Genomic DNA, 17,731 nt, shown 5'->3' with positions numbered 1-17,731 from the left:
TCGGCGTCCCACGATGCACTAGTTTTCATTATTGTGCATTCAGCTAAACATCCGGGCTATGTGTGGTATTGTGGGGGAAGATGGCGACACGTATCATCTCTGCTGATTGGATCAAAAACTGGGAAAAATCTGGAAAACACGAGTTGTAAGTTGTATTATATTGTTAAATTGTAAAGACGAATGTCTTGGTATTTCGTTTTCCATTAGGGTTGTTGAGCGATGCAACCGGTTCCAATAGTTATCCTGTACAAGACCGGGCTAACTCGCGACGTGAATTAGCCAACCTAGCGTGCTAACTATTTCATAATAGCAAGATAAAGTTGGCTACAGTTCAATAATGTTGTTTGAAGTAATAGTTTGGTAAAGCATTTGTACAATCAATGTACTGCAACACTGGCCCGGGCCATTAGATGCTAACTAGCAAGCTAACTAACTTTTGAGTCCGCCTGTCCTCTGAGGCAGCTAACTAGTTAGCTTAGCCCTGAAAGCCAGTGCAGTGGACTAACAAGTCAGCTATTATTGATGCAGGCTAGCCTGATTGTTGACCCTGTGCGTTCTAACTAATGTTAGTAGCTACCTACTATAGTTAGCTAGCTACCTATATACCTATCTATTTGGCAAGTTGACTTAGTGACCAGTGAGTTCGCTAACTAATACTAGTATTGCATGCATGTGCATCACAACATGCGGTTTTCGCTCACATACACTACATGGCCAACAGAATGTGGACATCGCTTCAAACTTGTCGATTCGGCTGTTTCAGCCACACCCGTTGCTGACAGATGTATAAAATCGAGCACACAGCCATGCAATCTCCATAGACAAACATTGGCAGTAGAATGGCCTTACTGAAGAGCTCATTGACTTTCAAAAGTCAGTTACTCAAATTTCTGCCCTGCTAGAGCTGCCCTGGTCAACTGGAAGTGCTGATGTTGTGAAGTGGAAACGTCGAGGATCAACAACGGCACAGCCGCGAGTGGTAGGCCACAACAGCTCAGAATGGGACCGCCGAGCGCTGAAGCTTGTAAAAAATTGTCTGTCCTCGGTTGCAACGCTCACAACAGAGTTCCAAACTGCCTCTGGAAGCAATGTCAGCCCAATAACTGTTTGTCGGGAGCTTTATGAAATGGGTTTTCATGGCTGCACAAAAGCCTAAGATCACCATGCACAATGCCAAGAGTTGGCTGGAGTGGTGTGAAGCTCGCCGTCATAAGGATTCTGGAGCAATGGAAATGCTTTCTCTGGAGTGATGAATCACACTTCACTATCTGGCAGTCCAATAGACGAATCTGGGTTTGGCGGATGCCAGGAGAATGCTAGCTGAATGTCCGAATGTGTAGTGCCAACTGTAAAGTTTGGTGGAGGAGGAATAATGGTCTGGGGCTGTTTTCTATGGTTCGGACTAGGCCCCTTAGTTCCAGTGAAGGGAAATCTTAATACTACAGCATACAATGACGTTCTAGATGATTCTGTGCTTCCAACTTTGTGGCAACAGTTTGGGAATGCCCTTTCCTTTTTCAGCATGGTACTGCCCCCGTGCACAATTCGAGGTCCATAGAGAAATGGATTGTTGAGATCGGTGTAGAATAACTTGTCAGGAATCTGTCCAGGCCAGTCCTCGACTCCATCAAACACCGTTAAAATGAATTGGAACGCAGACTGCAAGCGAGGCCTAATCGCCCAACGTCAGTGACTGACCTCACGTATGCTCTTGTGGCTGAATGGAAGGAAGTCCCTGCAGCAATGTTCCATCATCTAGTGGAAAGCCTTCCCAGAAGAGTGGAGGCTGTTTATAGCAGCAAAGGGGGGACCAACTCTATATTAATGGCCATGATTTTAGAATATGTTCGACGAGCAGGGGTCGTTCCTAGCAAGCTAATGGTACCACCACCTGACTCTTGCTACACGAAAACATTAGCTAGGTAGTTAACGTTAGCCACTTTGTTTAGAATAGCCATGCATGTATTGTCCTGTGTTTTATTTTTACTTAATGCATGGTTCCCAGGCAGCTATCACAGTCTAGACATTTTCTATCAGGGACTAGTTAGCTACCCTAATAKTTACCATAACTAGGCAGCTAGTGTTAACGTTAGCTAGCTAGAATTGAAAACATGTCGTCACCTGAATTTGGTAGTATGGCGGTGATTTATGCTGATTAAATAATTGTCAACAGTTGGCATTGATAAGAATTTAGTCATCAAGCTATAGTAACTGGACGTTACAGTTTTGGACTATGTTTTAAAGTGTCATAGCAAAAATGTTCAGAATGGTGTACTCAAACAAAGTTACAGTATAATATGCAGCGTTAATATTGGGGGTTGACATCAGGCTGATTTTGCATGTCTGCAACACGTACTGTACAAATTATGTACACATACTACAGCACACTACTAACTGTTCAGGGATCATTTGGAAACCTATTTACAAGTCACTGAAAATAAACTAGATAATATATAGTAAATAATCACCTTTCCCCTCCTTTTCAGTGTACAACTATGTAAGAATCTTGCATACAAAACAAATGACAGCACAATAAAAGGTAAGCTCAAAAATGAAAGTACCCATCTGTGCTCTTTGAAAGAACAGTATACATGTTAGTTTTGCAACAATTGAGTCTTTGCTAATTAAGTTACGATATTATTCAAGCTAATTTAAGGTAATATTCATTCAATGATGTGGTCTCGCTATGTCGGGTGTCATCTAATGTTCATATAGCATCATAGTGAGCTTATGCCTCGTGTTGAGAGTAATTCTCTGCCTGTTTGCCTCTTCTCTTTATTCTCTAGATATACAGGCAGCTTTGTATGAACTCTGCTGGCATGTCATACAGGGGAACTTCAAGCTGGACCTTTCTGCTAGCGTCCTCTGTGACATGATGGTATGTATGGTCCTTTTGAAGTCCTCATTCTCTGCAATGTCTTTCATCCCAGAAAATCTTCCATGCGTTGGTGCAATAACGAAATTAGGGTTTTGTGTCATATAGGAGAGTCCTTTTAGTGAAAACATTGACTAGTATCTGCCATTGAGGAGTGGTGTGTATTTAGTTCTTGATTTCTGGTTATTTTTAAGAGGGAGAAAAGACACAATCCTAATCGGAGGTTCCTTTAGCAGCGGTTCAAGTTGATCGAGTAATGTGACAACTCAATGAGTCTACAAGTTTTTCCTCAGTTTCCTGGAATGTGGGATTTTTGTAATGTTACGAATAGAGGCAAAGATGCTATCATTAGGAACATGCAGAGAAGGTACACTTGCAGCTGCGCCATAATAAAACAGTCCTCTTCTGCCTATTCATTCATTTCAGACTGAAACCGTGTGCTTTGCTTGTAAAGAAAGCTAAACACCACTTCTGGAACTTCTGTATCAGCAAACAAAAGTCATTAAGAATGTACCTTTTTTATGACTTTCGAATGCTTCTGATTTCTTATTTATTTCCAGGATCTGCGGGATGACATGCCATCCATTTTAGCAGATGTTTTCAGTATACTAGGTGGGTATGACTTCAGTTTGGGCATATTGTGACAGTCATTTGCAATTTAATGCCTAAATGTGTTGCCTAATTACAGTCATGATATTGTAATGTTTCAATCGTTATTTTGACAGACATAGAGACCAGCTCTTTAGAGGAAAAAAACAAACGTGACCATTACACCCAGCTAGTGGGAGCGTGTCTGGTAAGTGTGTTTCAAGTTATTGTGTTGAACAAAAATACATTCTCATGAAATGTCAACTTTCACTAGGTGGCAGTATTGATCATAGAAAACTCAGCCTTTGTCTGTATTTCCTACTGTAAGGCAAAAACACACCATATTTGATTGTCAAGCTTGAATACAAACTTTTTTTTTAATGCTATTGGCTCTTAATTTAGAATATTATAGTAACATTTGATTCTCTTCACAAATGTTACATTTTCTGTCATTCATAACCAGGGGTGAAAGTAAGCTGGTACGGCGTTCCGGCAAAATAAATAGTGGGGCTACACCGTACTGGTAAAACGTGAGCCTATCACAATTAACACAAAATGCCAAAAAACAATAGGCTTTTACACGCATTCTGGGATATGTTTCGGGTAGCCTCTGAGAATAACATTGACTAATACATGGATACAGTGACTGAGTTCATCAGGAAGTTTATAGGAGATGTTGTACCCATTGTGACTATTGAAACCTACCCAAACCAGAAACCATGGATAAATGGCAGACTGAAAGCGCGAACCACCGCATTTCACCATGGCAAAGTGACTGGGAATATGGCCTAATACAAACAGTACTTATTCCCTCCATAAGGCAATCAGAGGCAAAACGTCAGTACAGAGACAGTGGAGTTGCATTTCAACGGCTCAGACACGAGACGTGTGGCAGGGTCTACAGACAATCACAGACTACAAAGGGAAAACCAGCCACATTGCGAACCCCTATGTCTTGCTTCTGGACAATCTAAACGCTCTTCGCCCGCTTTGAGGATAATACAGTGCAACCGACGCGGCTCGCTACCGTGGACTCTCCTTCTCCGTCCCCGACGTGAGTAAGACATTTAAGCGTGTTAACTCTCACAAGGCCGCTGGCCCAGACTGCATTGCTAGCCGCGTCCTCAGAGCATGCGCCAACCAGCTGGCTGGAGTGAATACCGACATATTCAATCTCTCCCTATCCCAGTCTGCTGTCCCCACTTGCTTCAAGATGTCCAGCATTGTTCCTGTACCTAAGAAAGCAAAGATAACGGAACTAAATTTCTATCGCCCCGTAGCACTCACTTCTGTCATCATGAAGTGCTTTGAGAGACTAGTCAAGGATCATATCACTTTTACCTTACCCGACACCCTAAACCCACTTCAATTTGCTTACTGCCCCAATAGATCCACCTACGATGCAATTGCCATTGCACTGCACAATCCCATCTGGACAAGAGGAATACCTATGTAAGAATGCTGTTCATTGACTAAAGCTCACCATTCAACACCATAGCTCGGGTCTGAACCCCGCCCTGTGCAACTTTTTGTAAATTTTATTTATTTAACCAGGCAAGTCAGTTAAGAACAAATTCTTATTTACAATGACTGTCTAGGAACAGTGGGTTAACTGCCTTGTTCTGGGGCAGAACGACAGATTTTTACCTTGTCAGCTCGGGGATTCGATCCACCAACCTTTCGGTTACTGGCCCAATGCTCTTAACCACGAGGCTACCTGCCGCCCCAGGTGGACTGGGTCCTGGACTTCGTGGCGGCTGCCCCCAGGTAGTGAAGGTAGGAAACTAACACCTCCACTGATCCTCAACACAGGGCCCCACAAGGGTGTGTGCTTAGCCCCCTCCTGTACTCCCTGTTCACCCATGACTGCATGGCCACGCATGCCTCTAACTCAATCCTCAAGTTTACAGGCGACACAACAGTAGAAGGCCTGCTTTACCAACAATGATGAGACAGCCTACAGGGGAGGAGGTGAGGGCCCTGTGAGAGTGGTGCCAGGAAAATAACCTCACTCAATGTCAACACAACAAAGGAGCTGATCATGGACTTCAGGAAACAGCAGAGTGAGCACGCCCCTATCCACATCGACGGGACCCCAGTGGAGAAGGTGGAAATCTTCCAAGTTCTTCTGTGTACACATCACCGACAATCTGAAATGGTCCACCCACACAGACAGTGTGGTGAAGAAGGCTCAACAGCGCCTCTTCAACCTCAGGAAGCTAAAGAAATTTGGCTTGGCACCTAAAACCCTCACACATTTTCACAGATGCACAATTGAGAGCATCCTGTTAGGCTGTATCACTGCCTGGTACAGCAACTGCACCGCCCGCAACCAAAGGGCTCTCCAGAGGGTGGTGCGGTCTGCCCAACGTATCACTGGGGGCACACTGCCTGCCCTCCAGGACACCTACAGCACCCGATGTCACAGGAAGGCCAAAAAGATCATGAAGGACATCAACCACCCGAGCCACGGCCTGTTCACCCCGCTATCATCCAGAAGGCGACGTCAGTACAGGTGCATCAAAGCTGGGACCGAGAGACTATCATAAAGCCATCAGACTGTTAAATAGCCATCACTAGCCGGCTTCCACCCGGTTATGTATCTTGTCAATTCAGGCTACACGTGTAGGCCTTCACAGAATGTAAATACAGTACACGTAGGTTTTTTGTAACGAATGGCTCTTTCCATTCATCAAATTGTTGCTGCACAGTGCACTGTCTGTCTCTTATACACATCTAGATGTGTATAAGAGACAGATGTAAATACAGTACACGTAGGTTTTTTGTAACGAATGGCTCTTTCCATTCATCAAATTGTTGCTGCACTGTTGGGGTTTGAATGCTGGAATTATTTTGTGAGTGGATGAATGTGCGCGGGTAGCCTGCAGGAGCCCTTTGTTAAGTGATTGTCAAACAATCAGATGAAAACATCATGACTGGTTCTTTATGCCGCATTAAAAGGCATAGGCGACACGTCCATAAAGCTAGGTGACGCTTTCCCTAATGTAAATTTAATTAAATTGCCACAATTATATAGGCTTATTAGCTTACTCCTGTCTATACAGAAATAAATAAAATCATTCAAAATGGGCAACTACACCAGAAAGTATGATTTGGCCACAGAGGATCGTTAGCTTCTTTTTTGTTGTTGTTGTTTTAAATTGCATAACCTACAGGCGGAAAGGCCTGCAATTTGGGCAGCGCACAGAAAGTAACAAATAGATGATTGAGTTGTGACTGTCAGTGAAAAGTGGAGACCCAGCCAGGCAAATCACAATATTTAAATACAATTTCAGAAAACAGTTTGGAAAGCAAATGGATGTTGCTGTAAAGAGATGCCACTGAAAAGACTCCAGTCTGTCTTTTAGTTACCAAAATTCTTAACTTAATTGAACATCAGCCATATCCCTGGTGAGTGAACATATTCACTATCTTTATCATTGGGTCAGTAACACTTTTTTGGTTGTTTTTGGACAATAATTTCCTCCTCCAGGTTAGATAGATGTCATATTGTATTTGTGTCTCACCTTTTTTGTAGGCCTTTTATATGGATCAGACAACATTGTTTTTATTGATCTGTCAGGTGTCAGCAGAGTAGGCTACCCTATAATTTGTCGTAATAAGATTCTGCTAATACAGTGAATTCAGAAAGTATTCTGATCCCTTGACTTTATCCATTTTGTTACGTTACAGCCTTACTCTAAAATGTATTATAGTTTTTTATCCTCATCAATCTACACACTACCCCATAATGAACAAGCAAAAACAGTTTTTTAGATTTTTTTTTGCAAATTTATAATAATAATAAATATAAAAAAATATCATATTTACTTAAGTATTGAAACCCTTTACTCAGTACTTTGTTGAAGCCCCCTTTGGCAGTGATTACAGCCCCCAGTCTTGGTTATGACACAACCTTGGCACAACTTTGTGTGGAGTTTCTCCCATTCTTCTCTGCAGATCCTCTCAAGCTGTGTCAGGTTGGATGGGGAGTGCCGCTGCACAGCTTTTTTCAGGTCTCCAAAGATGTTAGATTAGGTTAAAGTCGGGGCTCTGCCTGAACCGGTGAAGGTCATTCAGAGACTTGTCCCGAAGCCACTCCTGCGTTATTTTGGCTGTGTGCTTAGGGACATTGTCCAGTTGGAAGGTGAACCTTCGCCCTAGTCTGAGGTCCTGAGCGCTCTGGAGCAGGTTTTTATCAAGGATCTCTACTTTTATCCGTTCATCTTTCCCTCTGTCCTGACTGGTCTCCCAGTCCCTGCAACTGAAAAACATCCCCACAGCATGATGCTGCCACCACCATGCTTCACCTTAGGGATAGTGCCAGGTTTCCTCCAGACGTGGTGCTTTGCATTCAGGCCAAAGAGTTCTATCTTGGCTTCATTAGACCAGAGAATCTTGTTTCTCATGGTCTCAGAGTCCTTTAGGTGTCAAGCGGGCTGCCTTTTACTGATGAGTGGTTTCCATCTGGCCACTGCCATAAAGGCCTGCTGCAATGATGGTTGTCCTTCTGGAAGTTTCTTCCATCTCCACAGAGGAACTCTGGAGCTGTCAGAGTGACCATCGGGTTCTTGGTCACCTCCCTGACCAAGACCCTTCTCCCCCGATTGCTCAGTTTGGCCGAGGGGCCAGCTCTAGGAAGAGTCTTGGTGGTTCCAAACGTCTTCCATTTAAGAATGATGGAGGCCACTGTGTTCTTGGGGACCTTCAATGTTGCAGACAACTTTTGGTACCCTTCCCCAAATCTGTGACTTGACACAATCCTGTCTCTGAGCTCTACGGACAATTCCTTCGACCTCATGACTTGGTTTTTGCTCTGACATGCACTGTCAGCTGTTGGACCTTTTTATATAGACAGGTGTGTGCCTTTCCAAATCTTGTCCAATCAATTGAATTTACCACAGGTGGAGTTCAATCAAGTTGTAGAAACATCTAAAGGATGATCAATGGAAACAGGATGTACCTGAGCTCAGTTGCGAGTCTCATAGCAAAGGGTCTGAATATTTATGCAAATATGGGATTTCTGTTATTTTGAACACATTTACAAAAATGTGTAAACCTGTTTTCGCTGTGTCATTATGGGGTATTGTGTGTAGATTGAGGATTTTTATTTAATCAATTTTAGAAGAAGGCTGTAATGTAACAAAATGTGGATAAGGGAAGGGGGTCTGAATACTTTCTGAATTAATTTAAAGTGTAGTAGAATTGCATGAAATGTGTTTATAAAAGGCCAACAAGACATGTATCTGATAGGCCTACTCTACACCCCTTCGCGCTGCATTGAAGTAATTTTTTTGTTGTTGCCAACAGCGATGGAGTTAGTGTTAGCTTAAATAATGACTCCATTCTAATTATCACATTAGGAATAGTAGACTAACATAAGTTTGCAAATGCGAGGATGCATGGAATGCTTTATTATAAATGTGCATGTTTATGGTGAAAATGAGCTTCCCCAAAGTTGAAACCCACGTGCCGTCTATGTTAAAAGGTAATGCACGTTATTAAAAGGGTTATGGCATATCTTTACTAGTCCTTGGCCCACTGAGATCATATGATATTAATAGGTATTCTATATGTAATTCTATGATTACACCTAGGCTATACAAAAAATGAATTTGTGTGTGCACTTTGGTGTCCCGTACCGGTAAGAAATTAAATCTACTCTCACCCCTGTTCATAACCATGTAAGATCTATTTACTAATCTTTATACAGTCCCTCCAGGATTTCACAAGGTTTTTTGTTATTATTGGTGTCAAAAATGCTTGATTTTGCTGTGGAAATTCTGGCATTTTGCATGGCATTGTGTAGTGATTTTTGTCCAATTTGTTGTGAAAATGCGCTGAGGAAAAAGGTTTGAGGCGTGGCTTGATTGAACCAAATTTTCGGTAAATGTGCGCTTATTGGTTTAAATTGTGAGCCCTGTTTTTGTAATGTGTTATGGGTCAGTTTGGGATAATGTTGCATTAGACTGTTTTATGCGGGAATAGTGCAGTGATTGGTCAAATTTGCAAGCCCTCCCACAATATGCTTGGAATTTTTGTGACCGCGGAATCCTGGAGGGACTGTTTATATAACACTTGTTTGTTTCATCCTGCCCTCTCTTCAGTTCTTTGTGCCAGATGCCATCCTGAAGGAGAGGCTGGATCCAGAGACCCTGGAGTCCCTGGGACTCATAAAGCAAGCTCATCAGTTCAACCAGAAAATCGTAAAAATCAAGACCAAACTATTGTAAGTGGAGCAAGTGACTCATTTTCATCTGTAAAAAAACAAAAATCCTGTAAGGGTCAGTGTCAAAGGTCAACAATGTAATAAATTGAATGGTGTGACCAAGTAGCCAGAACTAGAGTAAGATACTGTTATTCCCCGGTCAGGGCTGAATGTGCTGTTAGCCCAGGGTTGGAGATGTAACTTTGGGTTATCTACCTCGCAGCCTGTGGCTGTAGCATTTCATATGTCAACATTTACTCTATAGGATGTGAGCTTTGCCATGAACGCCAAATGTAAGGTCAGCACAGAATGTAGAGAAATTACATCACTTTAGTTGTTTATATTCTCTGACTGTTCACGCACTACCTTGCTGCAAAACATGGTTATTCAGGCTGTATAGGGTTCTATTGCCCTATAATACACTAGAAACACAATAAATGATCATTTCACTTGCATTCACGCTTGGGCCTAAAGTTTGAAGTTGTTTATCTAATGGTGAGTGGTTGGCCTCCTACATATTGTTTTCCACTCTGTCCCCTTACAGTTACAAGCAGCAGAAATTCAACTTGCTGAGGGAAGAGAATGAGGGCTATGCCAAGCTGATCACTGAGCTGGGCCAAGACCTCTCAGGCAACATCACCAGCCACATCGTCCTAGAGAGCATCAAGTCCCTAATAGGTATGAAACCCCTAGTCTTTTTCATCACGTTCTCCACCGCCAAGAAGCAGCGGGTCCTTGTTGCACTCTTAGTCTCGCTGCATTTTCTGTGACGTGTATGTATAATTTCTGTGACCAACCAAGAAAGTAATCGAGATTATAAGTTTGGCAGAAGTGCTTTTTACAGTTTTTAAATTAAGGATTGAATTGTTGCATGGGACCTTAATATAGTTTTTTACTTTTTAAAGACAACTCTCCATTTAGACTCTTTAGACTCTACATTACACATTGCCTTATTTTGTACCCAAGTTACTCAATGTCATCTGTACACCCTTACCCCCTCTCTACCCTGCAGGATGCTTCAACCTGGACCCCAACCGCGTTCTGGACATCATCCTGGAGGTGTACGAGTGTCGCTCTGACCAAGATGAGTTCTTCCTGCCCCTCATCAAGTCCTACATGTGTGAACCCCTCACCCTCTGCCACATCCTGGGCTTCAAGTTCAAGTTCAACCAGGTGAGAGAGCAGACTCCCCACTGTGACTGTGCACTCTACAGCCTGTCTGAAACTGGCCGGATATAAACTGTACAAATTGGTGTTTGTGAGGAGCTACATGTCCAAGAAGCGGAGAAATCCTTAACCAAATTAAATAAAAATACTTCAAGGTCTTATTGATGAGAACATAAGTCTTGCCCACATTCTCCCTTGATCTGCAAGAATGAGGGTGAATGGTGCAGTCAGACCTGATGTGAATATTACTGCTGCCAGTAGGGCTGTTAACGGTTAACCACAAAAAACCTGTCATAATTTAGTGGAAATAAATTGGCTTGTTTATTTCCGTTACTTGTCATGTATCTTATCACATGTGCACAGAATACAGAGCCTAGTTTGAAGAGTGTAATGGCCTATCACCTGTCAGACAGCGTAAGAACAGCTCCTCAAAAAGTTGGTACTAGAGTGAATCCTGCTTTTATAAGCCCAGTCAGTAAGCAACAAATAACAATTCTAAATGCAATCGTATGCCAGCTCTTTTGTAGGCCAAGATTTAAAAATAGCTATTTTTAATTTCTTAACTCGTAATTAAAGCGTTCCTCCGATTCGATGCGCGTAGAATTTTGTCAACAGTAGGCAGGTTATCAGCATGTCACCCACCACTTTACAATGTAAGCTTGAGGCAGTGTAGTTGTTATACCTTGCTTCAAAGTAGCCTAACCAAAATCCAACCATAGAAATGTGGAGACAATTGTTCCATAAAGACTCATGCCATTAACCAGCAATTATCTCCTGTTCTATTGGTTTTCATATCAACTTTGTCCAGAATCCAGAGACCGAATCCTAGTCATATTAGCAACCTGTCCTAGTTGTTGCTATTAGATTCCCCTCGAAGTTACTAGCTGAGATTTTCATCGCTGTCACATGTGAGGTAGTGACCCGTGACATACGCCTAGTTTCCTGCAACGGGTCACTTATGGAACCGCTCGCATTAGATGCTCTGTTTAGAATGGTGTTTTCCCGTGAATTGCATTTTGGCAAATGTTTGAAAACAACTTTTTTTATTAGCTGCTTCATTACAGCAGTTGCATCTTCAATAATATGCTATAGCCTTTTGACTATAAGACGATAGGCTTGCTATTCTTGCATGTTTTCATGAAGCTCTTAGGAAACATGTCCGTTCCTTGTATGTATACATAGTATTTTCTTTTGGTTGTGTCATTTTACTGTTTTGGGATAAATAAATAATAATAAAAACGGTTAATGAGGGTCAGTTAGTCAGAAGCAAAATTGACCGAAATGTGCATCCCTAGCTGCCATTCACTGAAATATACACTTTAGTTGAGGATCAAAAGACAGCAGAGTGAATTTCTCTGATTTGTACTGGACCCCCTCCCATATCCATTAGCTGTTTCTCAGTATGTATTAAGTGTTCCTTGACTGTCCTTCTCCTCCCAGGAGCCAAATGAGGAGACCCCCACGTCACTCTACCACATCGCTGCCGCCCTCTTGCATCACAACCTTATAGAGCTGGAGGACATCTATGTGCACGTAAGCATCTCTCAACTCACACCTACAGAGCATTGTCTCACATAATACAGTTCCTTCTCAACTTCTTCCACATTTTGTTGTTAGAGCTTAAATTAAAAAAGAAATCACTGGCCTACACAGTACTCCATAATGCAAAGTGGAATTGTTTTTTGAAATCTTTAAAAATTAATTAAACATGAAAATCTGAAATGTCTTGAGTCAAATTACAAGTATCTGTGAGGTCCCTCATTTGAGCAGTGGATTTCAAACACCGATTCAACCACAAAGACCAGGGAGGTTTTCCAATGCCTTGCAAAGAAGGGCACCTATTAGTAGATGGCTAATAAAAAGAAGACAGTGAATTTCCCTTTGAGCATGGTGAAGTTATTATTAGTCTTTGGATGGTGTATCAATACACTGAGTTATACAAAGATACAGTCGTCCTTCCTAACTCAGTTGCCGGAGAAGAAGGAAACCGGTCAGGGATTTCACCATAAGGCTAATGGTGACTTTAAAACAGTTAGAGTTTAATGGCTGTGATATGAGAGAACTAAGGATGGATCAACAACATTATAGTTAATCCACAATACTAAATATTCCAAAACATGCATCCTGTTTGCAACAAGGCATTAATTTCTTTGCTGTTTTACTTTAATTAACTTCTTATGGCTGAGATCCCGCTAACGGGCTCGATTTGACAACAGCCAGTGAAAGTGCAAGGCGCCAAATTCAAACAACAGAAATCTCATAATTAAAATTCCTCAAATATTGTACAGTCCAGGTGTGCAAAGCTCTTACACTTACCCAGAAAGACTCACAACTGTAATCACTGCCATTGACTCAGGGGATTGAATACTTATCTAATCAATTTATATTCGTTTTTTTCTATAAATGTTTTACTAGTGTTAGACATTTTCTTCACCTTGACATATTTTGTGTAGATCGTTGACAAAAAAATGACAATTAAACCCATTTTAATCCCACTTTGTAACACAACAAAATGTGGAAAAGGTACAGGTGGGAATACTTTCTAAAGGCATATAATTGTATAATTATATGTATATAATTTAATATCAAAGATTTGACTAACATTGGTTGTCCTCAGTGCATGCCAGATTGTGCAACATGTGATCCAACAGAGAAATCTAAATGCCTGGTGCTATAAATTGTGACCTGATGTATGACTGAGCCTGTGTTGCCCTCCCAGCTGATGCCACTGGATGCCAGCATTGTAGAGGAGCACAAGAGAGAAATCACAGAGGCCAAGCAGATCGCCCGCAAGCTCACCATGGTGGTGGTGCCCTCCGAGAAGACTGAGGACAAGGAGAGAGAGAAGGAGAAAGAGGAGGAGAAGAATGACAAGGTAAATTAATCTCATGTTACACTCGCACACATTTCTACTATTTGAAATACATGTCTCCACATTTGGGTAACTGTTCCACACTAAAGCACAAGTCTACTTCCACTAAGTGTCATTCTTTAATTGCCATGATGAAGCCCAGTCTTTATAAGGCTGCCTCTGTGTGCTGCTGAAGGAAAGGGAAAAGGCTTTATTGTTGTGTGTTAACGAGGTGTCAGTCCGTGTCTGTCTGAGGCAGGGCTGTGCATACCACCACCGACAGACAGACAGACAGTGATTGATGGGCCAGAGGAGGTCTGTTAGAGTTAAAGCTGCAGCAGCAGCCCCCTCTCCCTCCCACGCGTTAAAAGTAACGAAGAGCAACACTGAAGGCTTTTGTGAACCATGTTTCTAAAATAAATTCAGCCTCCAGCCCAAGATCCAGATTGTCAGATTGCATCTGTCATCTGAGTGCCCGCATCATGCTAATGCTAAATGTAGCAAATAACTCTTTCAATAATAGTTTTTCCAGTGGCTTGCACAAAAAAAAAATATTCTTTCAATATTCCTGAACATGCAGCCTGTTTGCAATAAAGAACTAAAGTAAAACTGCAAAGAAATTAACTCTGTTCTAATGTGTAATGTTTGGTGCAAATCCAACACAATACATTGAGTACCACTCTTCATCTTTTAAACAGGGTGGTGGCTGCATCATGTTATGGGTATGCTTATGACTAGGGATTTTTTTTATGATAAAAAATAAAATGAAATAGAGCTAAGTACAGGCAAAATCCTAGAGGAGAACCTGGTTCCGTCTGCTTTCCAACACACTGGGAGACAAATTCACAAACATATTTCAACATTAAGCTCACAGTTTGACGTAAGTGCTTTTAGTTTTTTATAAAATAGCCTGGCCCGAAAAATTTGTGACATTGGATGAGCAGAATATCAGTTCGTCCTCTAGCTAGTTAACTCATCCCACACTCAGCCTCTCCCTGACAACACTGCCTTGTTACTATGCTGTGTCACAGGTGGTTGTGTAAGTCACACATGAATTAAGTGCAGCGTCAGGTACGAAGACAGATTTCTACAGTTCCTTGTTCCCATCCAGTGCTGCTGGAGAAAATAACGACTCATAGGCCCTCCCGGGTGGCGCAGTGGTCTAAGGCACTCGAGCCCAGGCTGGGGCGGTGCACAATTGGCCCAGCGTCGTCCGGGTTAGGGAGGGTTTGGCCGGCAGGGATATCCTTGTCTCATCGCGCACTAGCGACTCTTGTGGTGGGCCGGGTGCAGTGCACGCTGACCTGGACGCTAGGTGTTTCCTCCGACACATTGGTGCGGCTGGCTTTCGGGTTGGATGTGCATTGTGTCAAGAAGCAGTGCGGGTTGTGTTGTGTTTCGGAGGACGCATGGCTCTCGACCTTCGCCTCTCCCGAGTCCGTACGGGAGTTGCAGCGATGAGACAAGACAGTAACTACTACCAATTGGATACCACGTAATTGGGGAGGAGAAGGGGGTAAAAATAATTGTTATAATAATTACGACTCATGATTTACTCACTAGGTGTTTGCAAATCCTCCTTAACCTCTTTTAATGGGCTTGCTTTGTACTTTGTGAAATCCATCCGTCATAAACCTAAGGACGAGCTGCTCTCAGACTAACTTCTGCTGCTGCTCCAATTGCCCTGAGCTTCACTCAAGCTCACCCACACACACCGCATCTCCCCCTCTACCCTCAGGCTCCTGATAACCAGAAGCTGGGTCTGTTGGAAGCGCTGCTGAGGATCGGAGACTGGCACCATGCCCAAAGCATTATGGACCAGATGCCCTCCTTCTACGCCACCTCTCACAAGGCCATTGCTCTGGCACTTTGCCAGCTGCTGCATCTGACTGTGGAGCCACTGTACCGCAGGTGCCCGCCCGCTCCCCTGGATTCACTTTGTGCTCTTTACATATTAGTGGAAGAAATGTACACATTCACCTAAATACAACACGACATGTCAGTGTACATACATATACAGCCTGCCAGCCAAAATACTACAAACTCTGATGCCAGCCTTTCATTTAATTGTAGGCACACACAGATGCAACAACAGTCGCATGCAGAACCACCTAGTGTTAACACTAGAGCAGTGGAGGCTTTATGTTGCTGTTTGTAGTATGCCTTGTCTCACCTGTGTTTCCCTTTGCAGAGCCGGGGTCCCCAAAGGGGCCAAGGGATGTTTGTTGAGGCCCCTGAAGAACAAGCGGGCCCCCAGGCCTGCCGAGAGCTTTGAGGACCTGCGCAGGGACGTGTTCAGCATGCTCTGCTACCTGGGGCCCCACCTCTCCCATGACCCCATCCTCTTTGCCAAGATAGTACGCCTGGGCAAGGGCTTTATGAAAGAGGTACAGGCCCTAAAGTCAATTGATGCTTTATTGATCCCCAAAGGAAAATGTATTGGCATACCCTCCTACCCTGGCTTCATCTCACTAATTGCCCTCGTGTTTTCTTTTGTTCCTCCAGTACCAAAGTGAGGGTAGAAATGACAACGTCAAGGACAAAATGGTGAGTAGTCAAAGTAAATGGGACCAAGAAGTGTCTTGAACAGGTTTGTTGTATTAATCAGCACGATGAATTCACAGAGAATAAATTCAGGTGTACAGGTGTAGACTTTACCGTGAAATGCTTGCTTTCAAGCCCTTCCCAACGATGCCGAGTTAAAAATGTATCAAATAAATAAATAGTAACACATATATGCAGTGAGTACCAGATCATTGTGTAGGATTACGAGGTATTTAAGGTGTTAGGTTCTGAACAAACTCAAACGGACGACTGGAAAAGCTCAAAGTATATTCACCCACTGGGTCATACCCGTGCAAAGACAAGGCATGATTACACAAGCACATATATTTATAACCTCCTCATAGGCGGGGTCAACTCCTTACACATCTAGACAGCCAATACATCTCTGTTGCTAGGCAGGAACTTATTTGTTTCCTCTCACTGGCGTTGTCATGACCCTGCCTGATGCTAGAACCTTTGTGGAAGTTTGTGTGTGAAATGATTGTTGTGGTGGGCCCCTCTGGCCCCCCACCCAGAGGTTTCATCTCACTTCATCTGTTGACTTGACCTCGAGCCGAATTACTCGCTCCTCCCTAGTTCCGCAGCTGGCCTGCTTTATCAGAGATTAACTATTGCCCTTTGCCTCCCTCTTTAGAAAAATGGAACAGAATATGAACTTTCTGGACTTCCCATTATCTCACTCAGGGACTTGCTGTATGGGAAGTCCCTATCTACCCTTCATTGACTCCAACATATACATTCCTTATACATGTAAAGTAATCAATAAGTTAGTGTGGTAACATTAATAACTATAATTCTGACTAGAATCCAACAAAGGTAAATATGTACATGAAGGAAGTAGGGTTGTTCCCGACCCACAAAAAATATTGGTCGACCGAGAGTGGTCTGATCTTTCTACTAATCAATAGAAATTTTAAGACGTGTGTTTTTTAATGAAATCAACAATATGTAGCCCACTGAGCTTGTATGATGCTTTAAGCACTGCGACACACACAAATGACTAAAGACGGAGCCAGAGATCAATATAGCCTAACCAGAAGAGGGAACCCTTTTCCAAAGCCCTCCTCCCGCTGCTGCTGGCCTTAGTTATTATCCTGAAGTTGCCGGTAAAAGGCTACACCAGCAGTCCGCAACCTTTTCCATTTGGAGTGCCAAGTTATCGTAACCTTTCTACTGATCTGCGTACCAGTTATGCTTTTCATATGCACATTTTCGTGGAACAGTTTCATTTTATTTATAATAAAGTATCTCAAAATCAATGTCGTGACTAATCAATTCTAAATGAAAATTATACAAATCTATATAACTTTTATTGCCATTACCAAAATGCAAATATAGCCTACTTTAAGCTAACAAATACGAACATTGCAGCCGCAGGTAGAAAATGTCCTCTAAATCACATTGGCTACGTTTTGCCTGTCTGCAAGAACTTGAAACATTGTATCCACTATTAACTTGATCCAGCCCATGCTAAACA

General features: G+C 42.6%; 1 protein-coding gene and 1 long non-coding RNA gene across 3 annotated transcripts in view; one reads left to right on the top strand and one right to left on the bottom strand.

Moving 5' to 3' along the window:
• Positions 1–17,731, bottom strand: part of LOC139029454 (uncharacterized) — an 83,942-nt gene that overhangs the window by 63,951 nt on the left and 2,260 nt on the right. The window lies entirely within an intron of this gene.
• The window catches only part of LOC111981385 (THO complex subunit 2), a 72,087-nt gene continuing 54,363 nt past the window's right edge, over positions 8–17,731 (top strand). The window contains exons 1-13 of one of the 2 annotated variants that reach the window (XM_024012617.2): positions 8–145; positions 2,487–2,539; positions 2,787–2,878; positions 3,436–3,487; positions 3,601–3,671; positions 9,571–9,692; positions 10,216–10,349; positions 10,684–10,844; positions 12,279–12,371; positions 13,558–13,713; positions 15,428–15,600; positions 15,881–16,076; positions 16,195–16,236. In XM_024012617.2, coding sequence (XP_023868385.1) covers positions 81–145; positions 2,487–2,539; positions 2,787–2,878; positions 3,436–3,487; positions 3,601–3,671; positions 9,571–9,692; positions 10,216–10,349; positions 10,684–10,844; positions 12,279–12,371; positions 13,558–13,713; positions 15,428–15,600; positions 15,881–16,076; positions 16,195–16,236 — 1,410 coding nt within the window. In that variant the 5' untranslated portion in view covers positions 8–80. The remainder of the gene's footprint in view (positions 146–2,486; positions 2,540–2,786; positions 2,879–3,435; positions 3,488–3,600; positions 3,672–9,570; positions 9,693–10,215; positions 10,350–10,683; positions 10,845–12,278; positions 12,372–13,557; positions 13,714–15,427; positions 15,601–15,880; positions 16,077–16,194; positions 16,237–17,731) is intronic. The other variant, XM_024012616.2, reaches the window with a different exon arrangement.

Source organism: Salvelinus sp. IW2-2015, linkage group LG20 (genome assembly GCF_002910315.2).
Source record: "Salvelinus sp. IW2-2015 linkage group LG20, ASM291031v2, whole genome shotgun sequence".
Taxonomy (NCBI): Eukaryota; Metazoa; Chordata; class Actinopteri; order Salmoniformes; family Salmonidae; genus Salvelinus; species Salvelinus sp. IW2-2015.
This window is presented reverse-complemented; position numbering and strand designations above follow the sequence as displayed.